General features: G+C 46.1%; 1 protein-coding gene across 1 annotated transcript in view; it reads right to left on the bottom strand.

Annotated features, from left to right (window-relative positions):
- The window catches only part of LOC140424864 (uncharacterized), a 43805-nt gene that overhangs the window by 14793 nt on the left and 4557 nt on the right, over positions 1-24455 (bottom strand). The window contains exons 3-5 of the mRNA XM_072508401.1: positions 18838-18984; positions 15786-15841; positions 15526-15600 (exon numbers count right to left, since the gene is read on the bottom strand). Of these exons, the coding sequence (XP_072364502.1) occupies positions 15526-15600; positions 15786-15841; positions 18838-18984 (278 nt within the window). The remainder of the gene's footprint in view (positions 1-15525; positions 15601-15785; positions 15842-18837; positions 18985-24455) is intronic.

The raw sequence follows: 24455 nt of genomic DNA, 5'->3' as shown, positions 1-24455 counted from the left end.
TTAATCTTAGTCTTTAATAATTGTTACACAACGACTGGGTTGCTTATTCTCACTGGGGCTTTACTCAACTCCTCACACCATTCCAAAAACAAAACTATACATCCCCACGAACTGATGTTCCAAGTTGGGATACCCTCACGATAACATCTGTGTGGTTTGCAACAATATCCATCAGCACCTTTCTTTACACTTCCCCACTGAAGACAACATCAGAACCACTGTCTGACCCTGCACTCCATGTACCTGTGCTGTCCTTGTCACCTGCCCTTCCTGTGGGCCACTTGCCTGTGACATACCATGTGGCGATCCTGCTTTCATACGATTCTCTAAATTAAGTGCAGTATCAGTATCTGAGCTGATGGCTGGTAGTTCAACATCGAATTACAGTATGTTTACATTTTCACTGTCTTCTTGTTCCTCCACTACCTGATCAGATTGCACTTCACGTGCATGTGAAAGGAGAAAAACACAAAGATTGCACTGTGATGCCGGGTTGCTGGTGGAAAGTGCAGCTTGTTAATAAATCAGAGGAGATTAAGGGATGAAGGGGAAGTGGGATTTGAGGAGGAGGATTAGGTGTGAGAATACGATCACCTTCAATGGTTTCAGCTTCATCGTTGATCATAGCCTCTGCAATGGATGTGTCAATAATGGCCAGCACAGTCTCCTTCATGGTCACAGAAAGGTGGCAGCTCAAGATCCAGTGCTTAAGTCCAGGAATTTGATAAGAAGAAGTTTGTTGCAGTGGCGGAGGTGGTGCTGTTCTAGCCTTTTACAAAAAGTGGCCCAACAGACGAAGCCAGAAACAGTGAGTGAGAGAGTTGAAGCCTGGAATTATTAATTTGGTGTGCAGGTAGGTAACTGGTGAGTTTTCAAGTTACATTTCCGGGTAGTAGCTTAAATTGGTATTGGACATAGATATTAAATTTGTAGCCTTTTAAACTTCATAATACAACTAAGGATAATCATTGAATGATATTCTAAATCTGAAACCTATTTAGTTAAATAAAAATCAAGATGACAGGGCAGGGAGTGTGTTGCAGCTGCAGCATGTGGGTGCTGGTGGATACCAGTTTGATCGATGGCAATCACATCTGCAGTAAATGTCTGCAGCATGAGGAACTTTGGCTCAAAGTTGATGAACGGACTCCAAGCCTCCGGCATTGTGATGCATCAGGGAGGGGGGGAACTACTTGGACATTTTGAGACAGTCACATCACCTTAGGTTAGACACTTCAGATTTGGTATGTGAGCAGGGACAGAAGGGTGTGACTGAAAGAGAGGCAGATGTGGGGATCCAGAAAATAGCCTTAGCCCTTGCAATTGTCCAACAAGCTCTGAATTCTTGCAGCTTGTCTGGACGAGAGCAGAGGCTGCAGGGAGGATGAGCGAACTGATCAGGGTGACATGGTGCTGCAAGCCAGGGGAGCAAATAGGAATTAAATTGTAGTAGGGGACAGTATAGTTAGACATGGTTCTCTGCAGCTGAGAATGTGAGTCCCGAAGGCTGTGTTGCCTGACGGATGTCAGGGTTAAGGGAATTCCTTGGAGTTGGAGAGGAACTTGGAGTGGGAGGGGAAGAATCCAATTGGGTACTAATGAAATAGGTAGGATTAAGAAACAGGTTCTGCTGAGCGAGTATGAGCAGCCAAGCACTAAATTAAAAAGCAGAAGCACAAAGGTAATAATTTCTGGATTAGTGACAAGCAAATTAGCATAGGATAAATAAGATCAGAGAGCTGAATGTGTGACTCAATGACTGCTGTGTGAGAACTAAGTTTTGATTTATGGGGCACTGGCACCAGTACTGGGGAAAAGAGGAAGTTGCACCATGGGGATTTCCTTTGGCTGAACCACTCTGGGATCAGTGGCAAATCATATAACTAGGTTTGTGGAGAGGGCTTTTAAACTAAATAGTGCAGAGGGTTCATGTGAGGGGACATTTGGAAAGTTAAAGAGAAAGGACAAGGGTATAGTGCATGGTAGCAATGTAAGTAACGATAACCAGTACATGGCAGGAAGGGCCTGAGAGTACAAACATAAGAGTGCACATACAAATAAGGTTAGAGCAAGGAAAAATGCGAAAAGTACAGAATTAAATGTTCTTTACCTGAATGTATGGTGGGACAAACTGATAGCACAAATAGAAATAAATATGATATGATAGCTCTTCCAGTGACCACAGCTGAGACCTGAATTTTCAAGATTATTTGACATTCCTGTAGGACAGGAAGAAAGTAAAAGGAGGTGGGGTAGCTCTGCTAATCAAGGATCAGATCAGTGCTGTAGTGAGAAATGATCTTGATTCAGAGAATCAAAATGAGTCATACTGGGTGGAGATAAGAAATAAAAAAGGAAACAAGTCACTGGTGGGGGTGGTTTATAGTCCCCCGACAATAGCTACACTGTAGGACAGAACATAAATCAAGACATAATGGGGGCTTGTTAAAAATAAAAGGTACTGCAATAAACATGGGTGATTTAAATCTTCATAGAGATTGGATGAATTAAATTGGCAAAGGTAGCCCGGAGGGGAGTGTAAGAGTGCACTCAGGACAGTTTCTTAGAGCAATAGGTCTTGGATATGGGGGTGGTGGGATCAGGGTATTGATCAGCCGTGATCATAATGAATGGCAGAGAAGGCTCAACGTCTGAATGGCCTCCTCCTGCTTCTATTTTCTATAATTCTATGGAAGCAAACAGGGAACAAGCTATTTTAGACCTGGTAATGTGTAATGAACCAAGATTAATAAATGACATCTTAGAAAGAGCCTCCAGGTGAGGACTTCCGGGTGCGGCTATGCAGAGCTAGGTCGCATATTCGGTAGCTCCCGCTTGGAACAGACTTTTGGGCTCTTTTACACGGCCCCCACGGCATTTGTTTGACATTTCCTGGTGTGGGAAGAAGACTGCAGCATTCCCCTGACAGTGTCCCCCAGGAATGGTATGTCTTTTGGTTACCAGACCCGGCAGAAACAGTAAAAGATTTGGCTTTAACTGCAGGGGAGAGAGGGGCCTCTTTCAGCATGCAGGCGCGGGAAGGGTAAGCTTAAAGCTGCAAGCTGACTTGAGGGCCTCTAATAATGGTGAATTCTAGCAGCAGAGGGAACAACTGTGAACAGATCTATCAAGACCATTGAAGAAGCGGGGACGAGGCTTCCGGTGGCGGCCATGGAGGAGTAGGTCGCGCATTCGGCAGCTCCCGTCTGGAACGGACTCTCAGACCTTTGTCAGGAGTTTCCATAGACTTTTTGGGGCAGATTGGTGAAGCGAACACTGCCAAAAGGATTCCCTCTCGAGACTTCTGGTTGCGACTATGCGGAGATAAGTCACACATTCGGCGGCTCCTGCAAAAACAAACTTTTGGGCTCTTTTCAGGGCCACCAAGGGCACTTTTTCGACGTTTCCCGGCGTGGGAAGGAGTTAATAATAGCTCCCCGTCAGTATATGGCTTTAACTAGGAGCGGGGCGACAAAAAAAGGTGGTGGTGGTGGACCAGAAGAAGGGAGGGAAGGACAAAATGGCGGCGGGCAGAGACCAGGCAGCGTGGAGGCAGTGGGCGGAGGAGCAACAGGAGGGTATCCAGCGCTGCCTCAGGGAGATTAAAACGGACCTGCTAGAGCCGTTGAAGGCTTCTATTGATAAGCTGCTGGAGACACAGACGGCCCAGGGGATGGCGATCTGAGAGGCTCGACAAAAGATCTCTGACAATGAGGACGAGATCTTAGGCCTGGCGGTAAAGACGGAGGCGCACGAGGCGCTCCACAAGAAATGGCAGGAGCGGTTCGAGGAGATGGAGAATCGGTCGAGGCGGAAGAATCTGCGGATTCTAGGCTTCCCGGAGGGGCTAGAGGGGCCAGACATGGGGGGCCTATGTGGTCACCATGTTGAACTCGCTGATGGGAGCGGGGGTACTTCCAGGGGCCCCTGGAGCTGGAAGGGGCCCATAGCCTTGGGCCTCCTCGCCAACACTCTAACGAGCCTCAGCGGGCGGTGCTAGTGGGGTTCCATCGGTTTGCCGATCGGGAGTGTGTACTCAGGTGGGCCAAGAAGGAGAGGAGCAGCAGGTGGGAGAACGCGGAGGTTCGGATATATCAGGACTGGGGTGCGGAGGTGGCGAAGAGGAGGGCCGGGTACAATTGAGCGAAGGCGGTGCTGCACAGGAAGGGGGTGAAGTTTGGCATGTTGCAGCCGGCGCGACTGTGGGTTACCTACAAGGACCGGCACCATTATTTTGAGTCTCCGTAGGAGGCGTGGGCCTTTGTTCAGGCCGAGAAGCTGGACACTGACTGAGGGTCGGGATGGGCGATTGGGGACTGCGGTGGATATGTTATGCCTATTTTTGGTTTGGGGAGGGGGGGGGGGGGGGGGGGGCCTTTGCATTGTTTTGGGTTTCTTTTTCTCCGTGTGTTTCTCTTTCGGGTTGGGGAGGGTGGATGGGGCGGGTTGGGCACTGTTTTGGTTGGTGGCGGGCCTGGTAGGTGGAGAGCGGAAGCTTTTTTCCCGCGCCGAAGACTTGGGGGGGGGGGGGGGGGGGGCGAGGAAGCGAGGATTGTTTCCCGCACTTAGAATGGAGGGGGGAGGGAGAGAGCCTGTGGATGGGGAGCGGGAGGGGAGGGTGTGCCACACAGTGGGAGGAGTCGAAGGGGAGGCGGGAGTGGCCGGGGTCAGCAGGAGTCAGCTGACTTGCGGAAGTGCAATGGGAGGAGTAAACTAGCTCGGATGGCTCCTAGCCAAGGGGGAAAGGGGGGGGGGGGGGGGGGGGAATCGAGTTGCTGCTGCTAAGGTCGAGGAGCTGGAGCGAGTGGGGGGGGTCGAGACGGGGGTATGCCGCTGTGGGGAACGGGCCAGGTGTGGGGTGCGGGTGCGTGGCTGGCCGAGGAGGGGTCATGGCTAGTCGGCGGGGGAGGAGGGCGGGTAGCCCCCTGATCCGGCTAATAACCTGGAATGTAAGGGGACTGAATGGGCCGGTTAAGCGGGCCCGCGTGTTCGCGCACCTGAAGGGGCTCAAGGCGGATGTGGTTATGCTCCAGGAGACACACCTGAAGGTGGCAGACCAGGTAAGACTGAGGAAAGGATGGGTAGGTCAGGTATTTCACTCGGGGCTAGACGCCAAAAATCGAGGGGTGGCGATCTTGGTGGGAAAGAAGGTGTTATTCGAGGCGTCGAGCATTGTTGCAGATAATGGCAGTAGGTTCATAATGGTAAGTGGTAAGTTGCAGGGAGAGAGAGTGGTACTGGTCAATGTGTATGCTCCGAACTGGGACGATGCAGGTTTTATGCGACGTATGTTGGGTCGGATCGCAGACTTGGAAGTGGGGGGCCTGATAATGGGGGGAGACTTTAACACGGTGTTGGATCCGGCACTGGATCGCTCCAGGTCTAGTAGGAAGCCGGTGGCGGCTAGAGTGTTGAGGGAATTTATGGACCAAATGGGAGGGGTGGACCCTTGGAGATTTGCAAGGCCAGGGGCTAGGGAATTTTCATTCTTCTCACATGTCCATAAGGCTTATTCTCGAATCAACTTTTTCATTTTGAGTCGGGCGCTGATAGCGAGAGTAGAGGATACAGAGTATTCGGCAATAGCCATTTCGGACCACACCCCGCATTGGGTGGACTTGGAGATGGGGGAGGAGAGGGACCAGCGCCCGCTGTGGCGCTTGGAGGTGGGGCTGTTGGCGGACGAGGAGGTGAGCGGGCGGGTCCGAGGAAGTATAGATAGGTACTTGGAGACCAACGACAATGGGGAGGTCCGAGTGGGGATGGTATGGGAGGCACTGAAGGCGGTGGTGAAGGGAGAGCTGATCTCCATTAGGGCCCACAAGGAGCGGGGGGAGAGGGAGAGGCTGGTGGGGGAAATGGTGAGGGTAGACAGGAGGTATGCGGAAGAGCCTGAGGAAGGATTGTTGAGGAAGAGGCGCAGCCTCCAGGCCAAATTCGACCTGGTGACCACCAGGAAGTCGGAGGTGCAGTGGAGGAAGGCCCAGGTGGCGGTCTACGAGTATGGGGAAAAGGCAAGCCGGATGCTGGCGCATCAGCTTCGGAAGCGGGACGCAGCTAGGGAGATCGGGGGAGTGAAGGACAGGGGAGGGAGCGTGGTGCGGAGTGGGGTTGGCATCAATGGGGTCTTCAGGGACTTCTACGAGGAATTGTACCGATCCGAGCCCCCACGGGAGGAGGGAGGGATGGGCCGTTTCCTGGACCAATTGAGGTTTCCAAAGGTGGAAGAGAGACTGGTGGCGGGACTGGGGGCCCCGATTGGGCTGGAGGAGCTGATCAAAGGGATAGGAAGCATGCAGGCGGGGAAGGCACCGAGGCCGGACGGTTTCGCGGTCGAGTTCTATAAAAAATATATGGACCTGTTGGGCCCACCGTTAGTTAGGACCTTTAATGAGGCAAGGGAGGGGGGGGCTTTACCCCCGACGATGTCCCGGGCACTGATCTCCTTGATCCTGAAGCGGGACAAGGATCCCCTGCAATGTGGGTCTTACAGACGGATTTCCTTGCTAAATGTAGATGCCAAGGTGCTGGCGAAGGTCTTAGCCACGAGGATTGAGGATTGTGTGCAGCAGATCATCCATGAAGACCAGACGAGGTTTGTGAAGGGGAGACAGTTGAACGCGAATGTGCGGAGGCTTTTGAACGTTATCATGATGCCGGCGAGGGAGGGGGAGGCGGAGATAGTGGTGGCGATGGATGCTGAGAAAGCCTTCGATAGGGTAGAGTGGGGGTATCTGTGGGAGGTGCTGAAGAGGTTCGGGTTTGGGGAGGGATGTCAGGTGGGTTAGGCTGTTGTATGAGGTCCCGATGGCGAGTGTGGCCACAAATAGGAGGAGGTCCGAGTATTTTCGGTTGCACCGAGGGACGAGACAGGGGTCCCCCCTGCTCTTCGCACTGGCGATTGAACCCCTGGCTATGGCACTGAGAGAGTCGAGGAACTGGAGGGGGTTGGTGCGGGATGGGGAGGAGCATAGGGTGTCGCTTTATGCGGACGACCTGCTGCTGTATGTGGCGGACCCGGTGGGAGGAATGCCAGAGGTAATGAGGATCCTTAGGGAATTCGGGGACTTTTCGGGGTACAAGCTCAATATGGGGAAGACCGAGCTGTTCGTAGTTCAGCTAGGGGACCAGGAGAGGGGGATAGGCGAGCTCCCACTAAAAAGGGCGGAGAGGAGCTTCAGATATTTGGGGGTCCAGGTGGCCAGGAGCTGGGGGGCCCTGCATAGGCTTAACTTTACAAGGCTGATGTAGCAAATGGAGGAGGAGTTCAAGAGGTGGGACTCGTTGCCGCTGTCCTTGGCGGGTAGGGTGCAGTCTATCAAAATGACGGTGCTCCCAAGGTTTTTGTTCCTGTTCCAGTGCCTCCCCGTGTTTATCCCGAAGGCTTTTTTCAGGCGGGTTAACAGGAGTATAATGGGGTTTGTGTGGGCGCGAGGGACTCAGAGGGTGAGAGGGTGTTCCTGGAGCAGAGTAGAGATAGGTGGGCTGGCGCTGCCCAACCTCTGTGGATACTACTGGGCCGCCAATGCGACGATGGTGCGCAAGTGGGTGATGGAGGGGGAGGGGGCTGCATGGAAGAGGCTGGAGACGGCGTCCTGTGTGGGTACGAATCTGGGGGCGCTGGCAATGGCACCGCTGCCGCTCCCTCCAAGGAGGTATACCACGAGCACGGTGGTGGTGGCGGCCCTCAATTTGGGGGCAGTGGAGGCGGCATAGGGGGGAAGTTGGGGCCTCGGCGTGGCCCCCATTACGGGGGAACCACCGGTTCACCCCAGGAAGAACAGGTGGAGTGTTTTCGGGGTGGCACAGGGCAGGCATACGAAAGTTGGGGTACCTGTTTGTGGACGGGAAGTTTGCGAGCTTGGGTGAGCTGGAGGAGAAGTACGGGCTCCCCCCGAGGAACACCTTCAGGTACTTACAGGTAAGGGCGTTTGCCAGACGGCAGGTGGTGGAATTACTGCGGCTACTGCCACACACAGTACAGGACAGGGTGCTCTTGGGGGCGTGGGTGGGAGTGGGGAAGATCTCGGAAACTTACCAGGCGATGCAGGAGTAGGAGGAGGCCTCGGTGGTGGAGTTGAAGGGTAAGTGGGAGGAGGAGTTGGGAGAGGAGATCGAAGAGGGGATGTGGGCAGATGCCCTAGGGAGGGTGAATTCTTCCTCTTCGTGCGCAAGGCTCAGCCTCATACAGTTTAAGGTGCTGCACAGGGCACACATGACCGGGACAAGGATGAGCCGGTTCTTTGGGGGTGAGGACAGGTGTGTTAGGTGCTCAGGGAGCCCAGCAAATCACACCCATATGTTCTGGGCATGCCCAGCGCTGGAGAAATTTTGGAGGGGCGTAGCGAGGATGGTGTCGAGGGTGGTAGGATCCAGGGTCAGACCGGGCTGGGGGCTCGCAATATTTGGGGTGGCAGAGGAGCCGGGAGTGCAGGAGGCGAAAGAGGCCGGAATTCTGGCCTTTGCATCCCTGGTAGCCCGGCGAAGGATTCTCCTTCAGTGGAAATATGCGAGGCCCCCAAGCGTGGAATCCTGGATCAGCGATATGGCAGGGTTCATTAAATTGGAGAGGGTGAAATTTGCCTTGAGAGGGTCGGTACAAGGGTTCTTTAGGTGGTGGCAACCGTTCTTAGACTTTCTGGCAGAACGATAGACATTGGTCAATGGCAGCAGCAGCTCGAGGGGTGGGGGGTTTACTTTATTTTTGTTTATGTTATTTACACTGGAGGGTCTGTATACACCTGTTGTGTTAAGTCGGGGTGTTAATGTTAATTTATTATTTATGTACAGGGGGGGGCGTGGAGGGGTTTGTGGGGTTGCTTTTTTAGATTGTGTTTTGTACTTAACCCTGTTGGGTTCTTTTTTCTTTCTCATTTTGTTATTGATATTTTATGAAAACCTTTAATAAAAATTTATTTTAAAAAAAAGAAAGAGCCTCCAGGTAAGAGTGATCATTACACAGGTGGATATCAGTGTAATCTATGCCAACCATATCTGCAATAAGTGCCTGCAGCTTCAGGAACGTTGGTCTGGAGTTGATAAGATGGAGTCCAAGCTTCAGACATTGTGCTGCATCAGGGAGGGGGGACAAATTCTGCATTCAGTTTGAGGTTGAGAAATCTGGGTATGAACTAGTGTTGTAAGGCAATTACAAGTATATAAAAAGAGTAGAGACAGTGGGCATTGGTCTCTTAGAGGGTGTGTCATGTGAGAGCACCCTTTAAGAAATAGGTGTTAAGAAATGTACCTTTAAGAAATGGAGCTGCTCATGTTACTGGAGTGATGTCAGAGTATGGGTCGTGCTGAGCTCTACTTTTGCTTTTTTTAGTTTCAGTTTGAGAAGAGCTTGGGTGTGTTTTTCAGGGAGCTACATCTGAAGTCTGCCATCCAAAGACTATCTTAATCATTTGGTGAATTCAGAATTATAAATGATTTCAGTATTGAATGTAAACCCTAATGTGCTCCTGTTTAGAGGTTCGTTAAGTTTTTGGATGTTAAAAGAACAGCAAACAGATTACTTAGTGTTTTATTCTTTGGGGGATGTATTTGAATTAATGGTTGCTAAGATATTCACTGTTTGTTTTAGAAAGGTTAACTTGAGTTCATAGAATAAACATTGTTTTGTTTTAAAAACCACTGGTCCATTTTCTGCTGTGCCATACCTGTAGAATAAGCCGTGTGCTCCCCATACCACAATCTATTAAAAGTTCTGGGTCAGGTAATCTCCATGATACACTTTGGGATTCTCTAAACCCTGGCCCATAACAGGTGAAACTGGAGAACAAGTAATGGGAAACAAATAAATTACAGAAACTTTTAACAATGATTATTTAATCTGTTTTCACAGTAAAAGACACAAAAAGCATCCCAAGAAAAGTAGAAATGCAGGAAGCAAAAGGGAGAGGAACCAATCATTAAAGAAAAATACTAGGAAAACTAAAGACTGACAAGTCCCCTGGACCTGACAGCTTGCATACTAAGGCCTTAAGGGAAGCAGCTGCAGAGTTAGTAGATGCAGTGGTTGTAATCTTCCAAAATTTCCTAGATTCTGGAAAATTCCAGCAGATTGGAAGTCACAAATATAACACGACTTTTAAAGAGGCAGTTAGCAGAAAAATAATGGCCAATTAGTCTAGCATCTGTCATTGGGAAAATGATAGTATCCATTATTTAGACATTAGTAGCAGGCCATTTAGAAAATCGTAAAATGTGTGGCACAGCGGTTAGCACTGCTGCCTCATGGCACCAAGGACCCAGGTTCGCTGCCGGCCCCGGGTCACTGTCCGTGTGGAGTTTGCACATTCTCCCAGCATCTGTGTGGGCCTCCCCCCACAACCGAAAGATGTGCAGGGTAGGTGAATTGGCCACGCTAAATTGCCCCTTAATTGGAATTTAAAATTTTTATTTTTTTTTTAAAAAGGAAATGGTAAAACAATCAGGCAGCGTCAACATGCCATGGTTTATGAAAGGGAAATCATGTTTGACAAGTCTATTAAAGTTTGTTGAGGATGAACAAACTGGGTGGATAAAGGGGAACCAGTGGATGTTGTGTATTTGGATTTCCAAAAGGCATTTAATAAGGTTACTGTGCAAAGTAGAGTTCATGGTGTTGGGGGCGATATTTTAGCATGGATAAAGAATTGGTTAATTAACAGGAAACAGAGTTGGGATAAATTCGTTATTTTCAGGTTGGTAACTAACTAGTGGAATGCCAAACGGATCAGTGTTCAGGCTCAACTATTGATGATCCATATTAATGACTTGGATGAAGGGACCGATTATATTGTACTTTAATAATACAAAGATAGGTAGAAAAGCAAGTTGTGAAGAGGATAAGAGAGTATATGTAAAGATAATGGATACATTATATGAGCGGGCAAAAAATTGCAAGTTGCAGTACCAAGTGGAAAAATTTGAGGCTATCCATTTAGCCAGGAAAAATAGAAAAACAGAGTATTACTTAAAATGGATAGAGATTACAGAATGATGCTGTACAGAATGATCTTGGTGTTCTTGTATATGAATCACAAAAAAGTTATCATGCAGATACAGAAATTAATTTGGACAACAATAGGAATGTTGGCCTTTATTGCAAGGACATGGAGTATAGAAGTAGGGATGTCTTGCAACAACCATACAGGGCATTGGTGAGTTCACAGTACTGTATACAGTTTGGCCTCCTCATCTAAGGAGGGATATACTTGCATTGGAAGCAGTTCAAAGAAGGTTCATGAGGCTGATTCCTGGGATGAAGGGGTTGTCTTATGAGGAAAGGTTGAGCAGGTTTGGCCTATACTCAGAGTTTACAAGAATGAGAAGTGACCTTATTGAAACATATCAAATTCTGAGGGGGTATGGGAGGGTAGATACTGAGAGGATGTATCGTTTCAAGGGAGAATCTAGAATGGGGGGGGAAAATTTGAATATATGGGGTCTCTCATTTAAGATGGAGATAAGGAGGAAATCCTTCTCAGAGATTGTAAGGTTTTGGAATGCTCTTCCACAAAGAGCAGAGGAGGCTGGGTCATTGAATACAATCAGGTTGAGTTAGGCAGATTTCTGATTGACAAAAGGAGTTAACGGTTATGAAGGACAGACAAGAAAGTGGAGTTAAGGCTATAATCAGATCAGCTATGATCTTATGGAATAGCAAAGTAGATTTGAGGGGCTAAATGGCTTACCCCTGCACATATTTCTCATGATCTTGGGTGAGGACATGCTGGCTTGCTTGTCTCCCTCGCGTTATGTGCCACTTTGGCCTGCAAGAGACAGAGAAGCCGGTGAACATGTGTAATCTGTTTAAATATGACTGGTGGGGTTGATCAGTTGGCAGTGTGTGCAAACTGGTGATCCGTGGGTATATGCCTTGCATCAGTGCTAGATGTAGAAGGATAAGAATGTCAGGTAGGAACCTGATTGATAGATTGTTGGTAGATGAGTGATGGCAGTCCGAACTGAGGCTAGTGGTGCAATTGGAAGGAAATGGTATTTGGATTTGTATTCACGGACTTTGAATACCCATGTGAAGTCATTAAATTGCTTCCTGCACTTAATTTAGGACTTTGGGTCTAGGTTGCTGGTATTGACCTGCACGGTTATCTGCTCTAACAGCTTTCTCAATGTATCTGGAGGACCTCCTGCAGATGCATGACATCTCTTCTCTTTACCACTTCCTCCACAAAGTCCTCAGTGCAGCATTTGAAAAGATTGGAACCGGTTTGCTTTCATACTGTGCAATTTTTAAATGCTTCCCAGTTCAAATTCACTTCTTGCATGCCAGCCATCATCTGCTCCAGCCACAATTCATCTCAACATCTTCGATAAAGGAACGGAGAGTCTCGTAACCAAATTTGCTGATGATACAAAGCTAGGTGGACTAGTAATCTCCGAGGATGCAAAAGATGCTGCAAAGGCAGGTTAAGTGAGTGGGAAAGAAAGTTGCAGATGGTGTATAATGTGAGGAAATGGAAAATTATCCACTTTGGTGTTTAAATAGAAAAGGAAACAGGTAAGTAAATATTGGCATCCAGAGGTCAGGCTAGCTTTAGGTGGTGCTAGTCACTCATGATATTGACCTTCCTAATCACACTGTTCATTGGATAGATGCTGAATGATTGAAATGAGTTAACAGCCCAAAGTTGGTGACCGATGTGGGTTAATAACAATCCTTGCACCTGTTTTCCCTTGCTTACTCTTATACTCCAACCTGGCAATCAAAGCTGAAATCTGTATTCCTAAATATCTGCTGTACCTGCATGTTAACATTTTGGCATTTGTGCACAAGGACACACAAATTCCTCTTGAACAGCAACATTTACTTTTTTCCCCTTAAATTTAGAGTATCCAATTATTTTTTTCCAATTCAGGGGCAATTTACTGCGGCCAATCCACCTAACCTGCACATCTTTGGGTTGTGGGGGTGAAACCCACGCAGATATGGGGAGAATGTGCAAACTCCAAACAGACAGTGACCTGGGGCCGGGATCGAACCTGAGTCCTCAGTACCATAGGAGCTGAGCACTGCGCCACTCCAACAGCAACATTTACTAGTCTCACACCTTTTCAAAAATATTCTGATTTTAAAAAATGTGTTTAGTTTTTTTTCACACGAAAGTTGATAATTTCATTCTCACATTATACTTCGTCTGCCACCTTCTTTCCTACTCAATTTGTCTATATTTCTTTGCAACAGTTCTGTGTCCTCCTCATAGCTTACCTTCCTATTCGGCTTTGTATCGTCAGCAAATTTGGTGATATTACACTCGGTCCCCTCAACAAAGTCACTGATACGGATTGTAATTGGCTGAGGCCCAAGGACTGATCCTGTGGCACTCATTAGTCTGCCAATCTGAAAATGATCCATTATCCTATTCTGTTTTCCGTCTGTTAATTAATTTACAATCCATGCATCCACTTTTGTGAGCCCCCATTATTTCCACTTTCATGAGCCCCAATCTTATGTAACATCTTCTTGTGCAGTATCTTATCAAAGGCTTTTGAAAATCCTCATATACCACATCCACCAGTTCTCCCTTATCAAACTGTGAGTTAAAGATTATTGGCCCTCCCTGACACACTTGATTGATTTTAGTTCAATTGCTAATTGATGTTATAGCCTTAACCTTTGTCTTCAGGCTTATAATGTAATAAAAGCAGCATTTCTGAGGTGTTTCTCCCCTTTTTTCTTATGTTTTAACAATAATCATAATAAATAGTAAGTAAAGTCGCCATAGTCCCATAGGCTGCTTTCCCCATTGAGGGGGAGAGATGACCAGTGGTGATTTAACATGAGGATCACTGCACTTCAAGTGAGGCACAAGGTTGAGACGGTGGGGACGTCATGAATAGCCTCAGCCGGTACAAGAATTGAACCCGCGCTGTTGGCCTCACTCTGCATCATGAACCAGCCGTTCAACCAACTGAGCTAACAATACAGAGAATAGTTTGCAGTACAGCAATAATTTAATAATCTTACCTTTGGTAGAGAAAGAAAATGGGAAAGGAAAAAGGAAGGAAAAAAGATTTTAAAAACTCTCCCAAGTTCCCCCCCCCACCCCGACAAAAATTTTTTTAAAAATCAGCATTTGATCCTGTGTACAGACCGGCACTTGACAAATATTCACTTGGTGGACATCCCTAATTTTGTTGGGAGTAAAATAGTTCCCAAGGATGGCCTCATGGACACTTTCGCAATGTGACAATTTGATCTGTAGCTGTAAATTGCCAAAACCAATCCCAACTTGTGTGTGGTATACATTTTACATAATTAGAGAAAAATATATATATATTTCTATGCTTATGGTTCCCCTCTCTAAACCTACACGTACTTTTCTATCTCTCCAACTTATGTGCATTGGTATTTGCTTATATTTCCCTCTTATCACATCATATTTGTGGTTTTATGCATATTATCGTGATTGAAAATTCTTCTACATTGATTACATTCTGTACCTTGTCCTGTACGCCTGTACTTCTCTCTCATCCCATGTTTCCTGTCTGAACAATTCCTTCTCCTCTCTGTCTAAATTCGGAATCTGGAAACACCTTTCATCTCCTTGAGTTAACTTCTATCTCACTGTTGTGATGGAAGACTGGGGATATTGGAATAAGATCTGCTGCAAGATAATATTGAGAAGGTTTAATGGTGGTTTCTAAAAATTATGAAAGATATTGATAGGGTGAATAGGGTCTTCTCTTCACTCACTCCTGTAACTTTCCATACAAAGTTGTAACTTTATTTTGAATTGAATATTTATTTTTAACTTTCATAATAAATAAGACAAAAGAACACCCGCTTGTCTGTTGGATTTAGTGTAACTTTCTAACTTCCATCTCTCACTGGCTCCGGATGCATCCAATAGCCATTAAGTCTAGTCACCTTCATACTGGATGGTGCACATCCACATCAATTCTACAACTGGCAGGGGTGTGAACAAATTTTATTACAGACACAACATAAGTGTGACAAGTTTTATTTATAGATACAGCTTCCAATATCAATTTATACTTCAGAATTTACAACAGAAGTATAAAAATAAGGACAGAATGCATGATTTTAAAAGGAGGATTGCACGTCCCAGTCCAATTAGCCCCTAGTCTCTTAAGATTAAATTTCCTTTTGACTGTACAAACAAGATTAAAAATAAAGTTTATTGTTTGAACAGAATAACGGTCAGGGTTATGAAATTTGATCCCAAAGCACCAGCAACAAGCTTAGAGTAGCAGTTACTGCAAACTGAATTTAATTTATGCAGTCACTATAAATCAGTAGTACAGATGTTACGCCCTGCATAGCACAAACATTTCTATGGCTTCAAAGCAATGTGTCCTTTTATACATAATTAGTAACACCATGAGAGAAACTAGTATATTTTAAATCTACCTTTGTATGATTTTCAACAATGATAGATGCACTGTGGTTAGTTAGTGGAAGTTAATTAAGATCACCAGTATTCCCCTTTTTCAATAAGTGAATTATCTGTTTTGGTTTCAACATTTATAAACTCATCTGAATGTTAAGATTACCTTAGAAATCTGAACAGGCCCAGAACACACAGTCTTTTTCTTCTTTTGCTTTCTCTTTTTCTCCTTTTTCTCTCTCTAAAAGAATGCAAAATGTATCAAGATATTCAGTAACACTAGAAGGAATGTCTTCACTGGATTGAGTAGCAAACTGTTAGTAGTTTTGTTTCAAAATGTTTTACTTTGCATTTACAGTATTTTTTACAATATATTGAAATGAGAATAAATTTCATGTTTCCCAAGAGCACAGGAGAAATGCTCACCTTTTTGTGTTGTTTGTCTTTCTTCCTTTTCTTTATTTTTGAACGTTTCTGAGAGTCTGCCAAAACAACTACAGGATCAGCTTTGCACATGAAATGCCCAATAGAACCTTTTTCGACAAGATTTTCAGCATTTTCATAATACAAAAAGTTCCCCAAACAAACAAAATAAAATCCCACCCCCTCCCCCAACAGTAACCAACTCCTGAAAGTGCATGATAAACAAACCCAAATAATTGTAGAACCCCGCCCTCACCCTGAACTTTACCTTCTCTAGGGTCAAAACCTCCAGCAGGTCCTTCCGCCATGCCGAGGCACAGGGTGGAGAAGCTGACCCCTACCTCAATAAGACCCGTTCACGAGTGATCAGCGAGGTGAAAGCTACAACATCTGTCCCCACACCCGCCTGCAGCTCGGGCTGATCCAACACTTTGAATATGGCTTGTAGGGGGCCGGGCTCCACATCCATATAAAAGACCCCAGAGATTGTACTGAAAACCATTCCCCAAATCTTTTCCAGCTTTGGGCAGGCCCAAAACATAGGAACATGGTTTGCGGGGCCCCTCCCACATCGCTCACAGATATCCTCTACCTCCTCGAACAGCCGGCTCATCCTTGATTTTGTGAGGTGCACCCTGTACACTACCTTCAGCTGTATCAGACTCAACCCTCCGCAGGCATCACCCTCCGCAGCAGCATCTCACACCACAGTCCCTCTTTTAGTGCCACCCCCAGCTCTTCTTCCCACTTTGCCTTAATCCCCTCCATGAACACCCTGGGCGGGATGCTCCGCCCCGCCCCGCCGCGCTACATTTCTGCCTCACCACGCCGGCGGGATTCTCAGTTACACCTGCTGGTCAATGGGGTTTCCCATTGTAGTGCAGCCCCACACTGTCAGGAACCCCCGGCAAACGGGCACCGGCAAAACGGAGCATCCCGCCGGCAGAGAATCCCGCCCTCTATCTTCCTCCAAGATCCTCCCGTAGATCGCCTAGACGACCCCTCTCTCCAACCCCCCCCCACTGACGGCACCACCTTCAGCAATAAGGTAGCCAGTACCATCAGGAAGACCTTCCTTGCAAAGCCCCGCACCTGCATGAACCGGACTCTCTCCTTCCACGCCAACCCATACATCTCTCCCAGCTCCTCTAGGTTCACGCTTCGCCCCCTACTCCCCCCCCCCCCCCCCCCCCCCCCAAACCAGGAACAAATCCTTAATTTCCCTAACCCCCCGTCTCGTCCCATCCCCCAAACCTCACATCCATCCTCCAAGGCTCAAACCCATGATTCCCCCTACTTACGAATGCCTGCAATGCCAACGCCATACAAGAGCCTGCCTCCATCTTTACCCACAGAGCACCCCCCCCTCATTGCCCCAGCTACTCACCTTCTCCGCATTCGCTGCCCAATAATAATATAGCAAGTTTGGGCGGCCTAGCCCGCCTGCCGTCCCCTCTGCAATACCACCCTCCTTTGCCCAATAGGATTACCTTCATTTTTTTTAACATGCCATACTCAAGGAAAATTGAATCAAAAACATCAGCTCCCTATTTATTGCAAATGAATATTTGTCAATTTTAAAAAATTGTTTTCCCATATTTATTTTTCTCTCCCAACACAAAAAAACTACAAGAAAAACTCATCTGTAACATACCCATAAAACTTTATTGATAGAAAAATTGACGGAGAGAATACAATTCTGCACAGAACACTCATTCTGATCAAAAGAAGTATAGAATATTAATGTTACGTTTTATTGGCACTGGTAGCAAGCAAATAGCCAGCTAACATGTAGATAAATGGCGTGATGCTTTGCTAAATCATACTTGGAGATTCCCGACTACATTTTGCAGAACTCTCTCAGGATATGTGGGTAGAGCTCAAAATGTAATAGAGCATGCATGCCTTGTGAAAAAGGTAGGTCAGCGGCAGGCTCTCCTTTTCCGTGCCATTTTATGAAAGAGATAATCTACTATTGTGGTTCTCAAAACCTTTTCTTCAGACTAGGTTTAATGTTTCAAGCTTTTTTGCAATAAGTTCCAAAGTAAGTTCAATCGTTTCCATAGAGAATCCATAGAATCCCTAGACAGAGGCCAGTGTGCACTGACCCCTTGAAAAAAACGCCCGACTGAGGCCCACTCCCCGCCCTATCCCTGTAACCAAGTAACCCCACCTAACCTGCACATCCGTGGGAGGAAACCAGAGCACCCGGACGAAACCCACGCAGACACAGGGAGAATAGTGCAAATTCCACACAGTCAGCCGGAATCAAACCCAGCTCCCTGGCGTTGTGAGGCAGCAATGCTAACCACTGTGCCGCCCTTGTTTCCTCATCTATAATGACATTATTACAGATGTGCATGGTGCGTCTCCATTCCATCAGTTTGGTTTATCTTCCCCATCACTTTTCTCTCTTGCTCTCTGTGGTCCTTTACTTCTATCTCTCTTTTTCTTCTCCATTTATATTCCTTCTGTTGGCTGTAACAGTGTGCGTGTGTGTGGTCTTTTCCGGAGTAACTATTATTGTAACACTGGCGGAACCATCCGAAGTTAGTGATTTAAATCGCATTTTCAGATAGTTCCCAATGCAGCCCAGAGGAACTGCTGGGCAACTGATGTGCAAACCATTACCGTAAAGCTTTGAGAGGGATTCTCCAGTGCATCTAATGGTCACCTCCCAAATTTGGCGCTGGGTGTTCGGAAGTTACGGTCTAATAAATATCAATTAGATTATTGTCAAGTCCCTCTCTGCAACCCACTGGGACAGGATGTGCCCCATGATTTGAGAACTACTGGTCAATGAACAGTATTTTGAACTGCAATACAATACAGTAATGAAGCACTTCAACAAGTTCTGGATGTGTTACATTATATCACATAGGAAAAGGATTCCTACAATGCTCCGATGGAGAAATGATCACACATACGAGACCAAAATAGAACAGATGATATGCACCATCATAATTCAACTCTGATCATATCTCTGCTTTTGATATTAGCATAGGGAGCCCACCCAGAGCAAGTTTCAGCCAATCACAGTGCTTTAATCACTTACCTCTACTACTTGATCTGCTTCTACTTCTTGAGGATGATGACAACCCTGAAGACAATGAACTTGATGATGATGATGATGATGACGATGATGATGATGTCATGGAGGAGGACCTACTTCTGCTTCTTTTCCTTTCTCTTTTTGTTTTTCCTATAGAAAATAATATTTGCAACAGTGGGCAACAGTTAATCAACATGTAAAACAATTTTCTTTTCATATCATCATACTGCTGAAAGTTAGAAACTGAACCACTGACGTTCTCTTTCAGTGTTACTAAAGGTTTTATTTTAAAACTTTCAGAAATTCTTAACTGGTTACTAGAACAAACTATATGACCACCTACCCCCACCAACACCTGACTACCGGAGACCAATTAATTCAGGATATGCTGGGGTGTATGGTTCAATATCACACCACATACAGAGTAGAGCTGCCCATTAGGTCATCAGCTCACCAATCCAAGTTGATTGAAGTAAATGTTTTGCAGTGTCATTATTGCGGAAGTAACTCACATTTATATAGTCCTTTTAATGTACTGAAACTTCCCAAGGTGCTTCACAGGAATGTTATCAAGCACGTGAGCCACCTCGCGAGATATTCAGGCAGGTGGCCAAAAGTTTGGTTCAAAAAGGTAATTTTGAAAGAGCACCTTGAAAAGAGAGAGGGGGGGGGGTAGAGGCTTCCATACTTGTCTTTACCACACCTTCTAATTTTTAGTGGTACTACTGCTTTTCCAAGTTTCTTCTCCCAACTATATTTCTCCAGGTCGTGTCGCAAATAGGTTTTTCTGCAGTTTATTTAAATTTACAATTACGGCTCATATTTTGCAATTAGTGATGAAGCTGCCCTCTAAGAAAACTTCCCACGAAGATCTAATAACCTCTGTAGCACGTGTTTCCCACTATTTGCGATATTTGTTTGAATCTGGTGCCAAGGCATGGGAGTACCTAGATGTCAAGCAACATCAAGATGGGTTAGCAGTCAATCATTTAATTAAATTTTACTGAGAGTGAATTAAGTAATTGACACATACACAGGGGATTAAAGTAGAAGCTGAAATATTTTAAAAAACTGAGAATTTTAGAAATGTGAAAATTGTAGTTTGAACAGAGTAGGCTGATAATCCACAAATATATGTAGTTTTTCAGGGCGTAGGATGCTTTTCAACAGCAATTATGAACATAGTATACCATTAAACCAAAGTATTCAACAAGATGCAACTTTTTCTAGGTGTTATGAAGCCACGCTTTACATCAGTGCTCTCCAACCTTTTAAAGCACAAGATCACTTTTAGAATCCCGACAGTGCAATGGCTGCCATTCAACCCATCGAGTCTGCACTGACCCTCCGAAAGAGCACCCAACCTAGGACCACTCTCCTGCCCCAACCCATAACCCCACCTAACCTGCACATCTTTGGACACTAAGGGGCAATTTAGCGTGGCCAATCCACCTAACCTGCACATCTTTGTACACTAAGGGGCAATTTAGCATGGCCAATCCACCTATGGCAGTGCCCCTAACAGGAGCGGCCCTTTTTTGCTTTGTCCCGAAGTTTGTTTCCTTTCTTCTATTTTGTTGGTGGACCTCAAAAGAGTGGTCAATCCACCTAACTAGCACATCTTTGGTCATCTTTGCAGCACAATATTTACTCTTAAAAATTTGACTTTACTAAAACCTCCAAAACGTAACACTCACCTATTCTTAGTGTGACACCTGTGCTTGCACACATAGTGCTGTAAAGTCTGGGTCTTAGTTTGAGATGGCCAGTCTCATACAGTCCATCAGATGGGCATCTATGAGACGAGTGCAATACTTGGTCTTTGCCGAATTGCATAAATTCTGTATGCATGGTCTTGTGATGCCATTCCAAATGACCTCTTTTACTCAAGGCTACACGCTGTTGACAAATGGTCTTGCCTTTGACATTCGTAAAATTAAATTAGTTTCCCATTTCTGGTGGAAATGGTAGGTTTTTTGCCCTCTTGGAAGTCCCTGGTTCCTCGTTCATCAATTTGTCTTCAACCAACTTATTCCACGTTTTGGCACCTACAAGAATCTCGTTGCCAGAGTCTCCCGTATTTTTGATGTTGTTCAGCAGGCAATGAGCAGATTCATTCATCATTAAGAGAAATCCTGAGCCAGGAGATTTTTGGTGTGGTTCTGCAGGCAATGAGCAAATTCACTCATCATTACAAGAATCCAGAGTCTAGCGCAATTTGGCTTGGGTCGGCAGGCAATGACAATCGACTGTTTCAGACCCCAGGATCAACCTGTCGTTCATGATTGGCTATTTGGAGACCACTGCTTTACATGAAAAATTACTATGTGGGGGGGGAAATCAAGTGACGTGAGCGTCTGTACTTTCACGGGCTCTGGCTCGGTCATCTTTTAATGCTTTATTTTATTCTAATGCACATTTCATAAATGCCTTTTTTGGGGGGGGATCTATGTCTTGCACAACGTCCATGGTTTATCCTGATTGGAGTTTTTGAGCAGAGTTTAAAGCGTAGAAAATCCTTGTCTGACCGGGCGGTCAGAGTTGGCTAGGGTCGGGCCTAGCTTAGAATCCCTACAGTGCAGGAGGCCATTCGGCACATTGAGTCTGAACCAACTCCCCGAAAAGACACTCGACCTTGGCCCACTCCTCCATCCTATCCCGTTAACCCCACCTAACCTACAGATGCCTGGAAATTAAGGGGCAATTGTATCATGGCCAATCCACCTAACCAACACATCTTTGGACTGTGGGAGAAAACTGGAGCACCCAGAGGAAACCCATGCAGATGGGGAGGAAGTACAAACTCCACAGTCACCCAAGGGCAGAATTGAACCTGGGTCCCTGGTGCTGTGAAGCAGCAGTGCTAACCACTGTGCCGAGTTGGAGTGGCGCTGTTGCTGGTGAACTGACCTTCATTCCTGCGGTGCTGTGTGCATCGAGTTGATGCCCACCATTGAGAATATTGTTCTAGTTGTGGATCTCGGCTCCATGGTGCAGGTCCTTGGAGGTCCACTTTAAGGGACTGAGAGGTATGTTTGGGAGAATGGTGGTGCAGGAGAGAATTCTTGTATTCGTGAGAGCACTTTCCCTGGTAAGGGCACACCTTTGATTAGTTGAGATCCTGCTGCATGGTGTGTCTTTCCGGACGGGTTTTTCAGGTAGGATCTGGGCAAGGAGTGTCGTGACCCCGGTCCCTGGCGAGAAGTTGGAGCTCCCAACTGGGTTTTTTTAATTGGTTGCCAATCTTTAGTAACTGGGCGAATCAGATTCGACGGAGCACAGTGTATTAAGTCTTCAGGATCTGGGGTCGGTTGGACCCCCACGATCACTGTCCCTATATTATCCTGTTATCAATGCTCGTCGTAAGGATTTGGAGGTGGCTGATCACGTTGAGGCATCTTTCTCCCAGCCGGAGTCAACATTGTAGATCGCTTGGGCGTCGCGTGGTGGCATGGTGGAAGTGAAGGTGCTTCATTCGTTGGCATCCTCGAGAGATCCTGAGGAGATGTCGATGATTCTGTTATGGCTTTGGCATCTTCGAGCAACATAGATGGTGTTATTATCCTGCAGTTCTTCAATTATCCTGCAGTTCTTCAATAATCCTGGATGATATTCCTTTTTGAATGTGTAATCAACTGCAGTTATGGAAAGGGAGTGTCTTTTGGACACCCCTTGCCTCGCTTATAATGAAGGTGAGTGAAGCCATGGCAGGGTGATGGATTGTTTACTGGTGTGAAGTTGGGTGGTAGGGCGAGTTAGGTCCTCACTGAGATTGAGGGTAGCCTCCCCGTTAGAGCTAACTGCACCAGCTCTTTATTTTCTTTTTTGTTATTATGAATTTAAATATTCATGCTCGTCTCCTTCAACGGACCGGGCAGATTATGTATCCTGGGAGGGCTGGGTTCCTTCTGACCTTTCCTTGAGGTTGGAGTGCTTTTTGGGGGATTTTGTTTCTTGAGAGCTATTAGAATAGGAAGAATTGAGTGGCGGCGCAAGCCAAGGTGGGTTTGGTCAATCCTTGACTGCTCTGTTGAAGAGAGAGACTGTTTGCCAGGTGTCTACATTGTTGGAGCCCTTCCCTTCATTTCATTTCATTTTGTATGGGTAGGTTTGAGGGGGAGTCAGGCACCCTTCTCTAAGTGGTCTTACATGGTGGCCCCGAAGTATCCTCCTCATTGTGATTGCAATTTCCATGTAGAAGCAATATTTGTGTCTTTGTTGATGCAGGGCTGTAGTTTCCCTGAATACTACTGATGGCAGTGCTGGGAGGTGGCTAATATTCCGAGGTGTGACGAATGTTGGAAGTTTTAATATAGATTGTATTATATATACATATATATATATATCTCTGTTGTGGTAATATTTTTTTAAAATTGTGCTTTTACACACAGGCAGACTGTGTCTGCAAAAGGTGAAATTAGGATGTTGTAAAGGTGAGATTTTCATTCGTTCCAACCATCTATGTGTTTACAAAGAGAGGCCTAATGGACTTTCGTTTATAGAAAGAAGATTCCCTGGAGATTGGATAATTTGAGTCATTGTGTTTAGACTTAGCTAAGCAGGTCAGGATATCCGAATGGGATAAAGATGATGTAATTAATGGGAGAAGCCAGGTCTGTAGCAGGCAGCTTAGCTTTTAGTATTGCGAGGAGTTTTAAGTTGAGCAGCAGCTTTTGCCAAAATCTGTAAGGTTAAGCAGTAGTCGGACACAGACAGAAGGATTTACAGGGTGTTTCCTGAAGGATCTTTCTCGCTCTTCAAGCAGGATTTCCAAGAAATGTCTATACACATGTACAGCAAGTAACCCTGTGTTTGCTAACTTGACTTATAAGTGGCTTTTGACCGGTGATGCGTTTTGCTTAATTGGAGATATAGAAGGGACAAATTAGTTCAAAGAACATAAGAACTAGGAGCAGGAGTAGGCCATCTGGCCCCTCGAGCCTGCTCCATCATTCAATGAGATCATGGCTGATCTTTTGTGGACTCAGCTCCACTTTCCGGCCCAAACACCATAACCCTTAATCCCTTTATTCTTCAAAAAACTATCTATCTTTATCTTAAAAACATTTAATGAAGGAGCCTCTACTACTTCACTGGGCAAGGAATTCCATAGATTCACAACCCTTTGGGTGAAGAAGTTCCTCCTAAACTCAGTCCTAAATCTACTTCCCCTTATTTTGAGGCTATGCCCCCTAGTTTTGCTTTCACCCGCCAGTGGAAACAACCTGCCCGCATCTATCCTATCTATTCCCTTCATAATCTTATGTTTCTATAAGATCCCCCCTCATCCTTCTAAATTCCAACGAGTACAGTCCCAGTCTACTCAACCTCTCCTCGTAATCCAACCCCTTCAGCTCTGGGATTAACCTAGTGAATCTCCTCTGCACACCCTCCAGTGCCAGTACATCCTTTCTCAAGTAAGGAGACCAAAACTGAACACAATACTCCAGGTGTGGCGTCACTCACACCTTATACAATTGCAGCATAACCTCCCTAGTCTTAAACTCCATCCCTCTAGCAATGAAGGACAAAATTCCATTTGCCTTCTTAATCACCTGTTGCGCCTGAAAAGGGTTTCCTTTTATTTTAACACTGTCCAATTCTGGTCACCGCACTACCAG

This window comes from Scyliorhinus torazame, chromosome 1 (assembly GCF_047496885.1).
Source record: "Scyliorhinus torazame isolate Kashiwa2021f chromosome 1, sScyTor2.1, whole genome shotgun sequence".
NCBI classification, from domain to species: Eukaryota; Metazoa; Chordata; class Chondrichthyes; order Carcharhiniformes; family Scyliorhinidae; genus Scyliorhinus; species Scyliorhinus torazame.
Note: the sequence above shows the minus strand (reverse complement) of the source record. Positions and strands in the feature narration are given on the sequence as shown.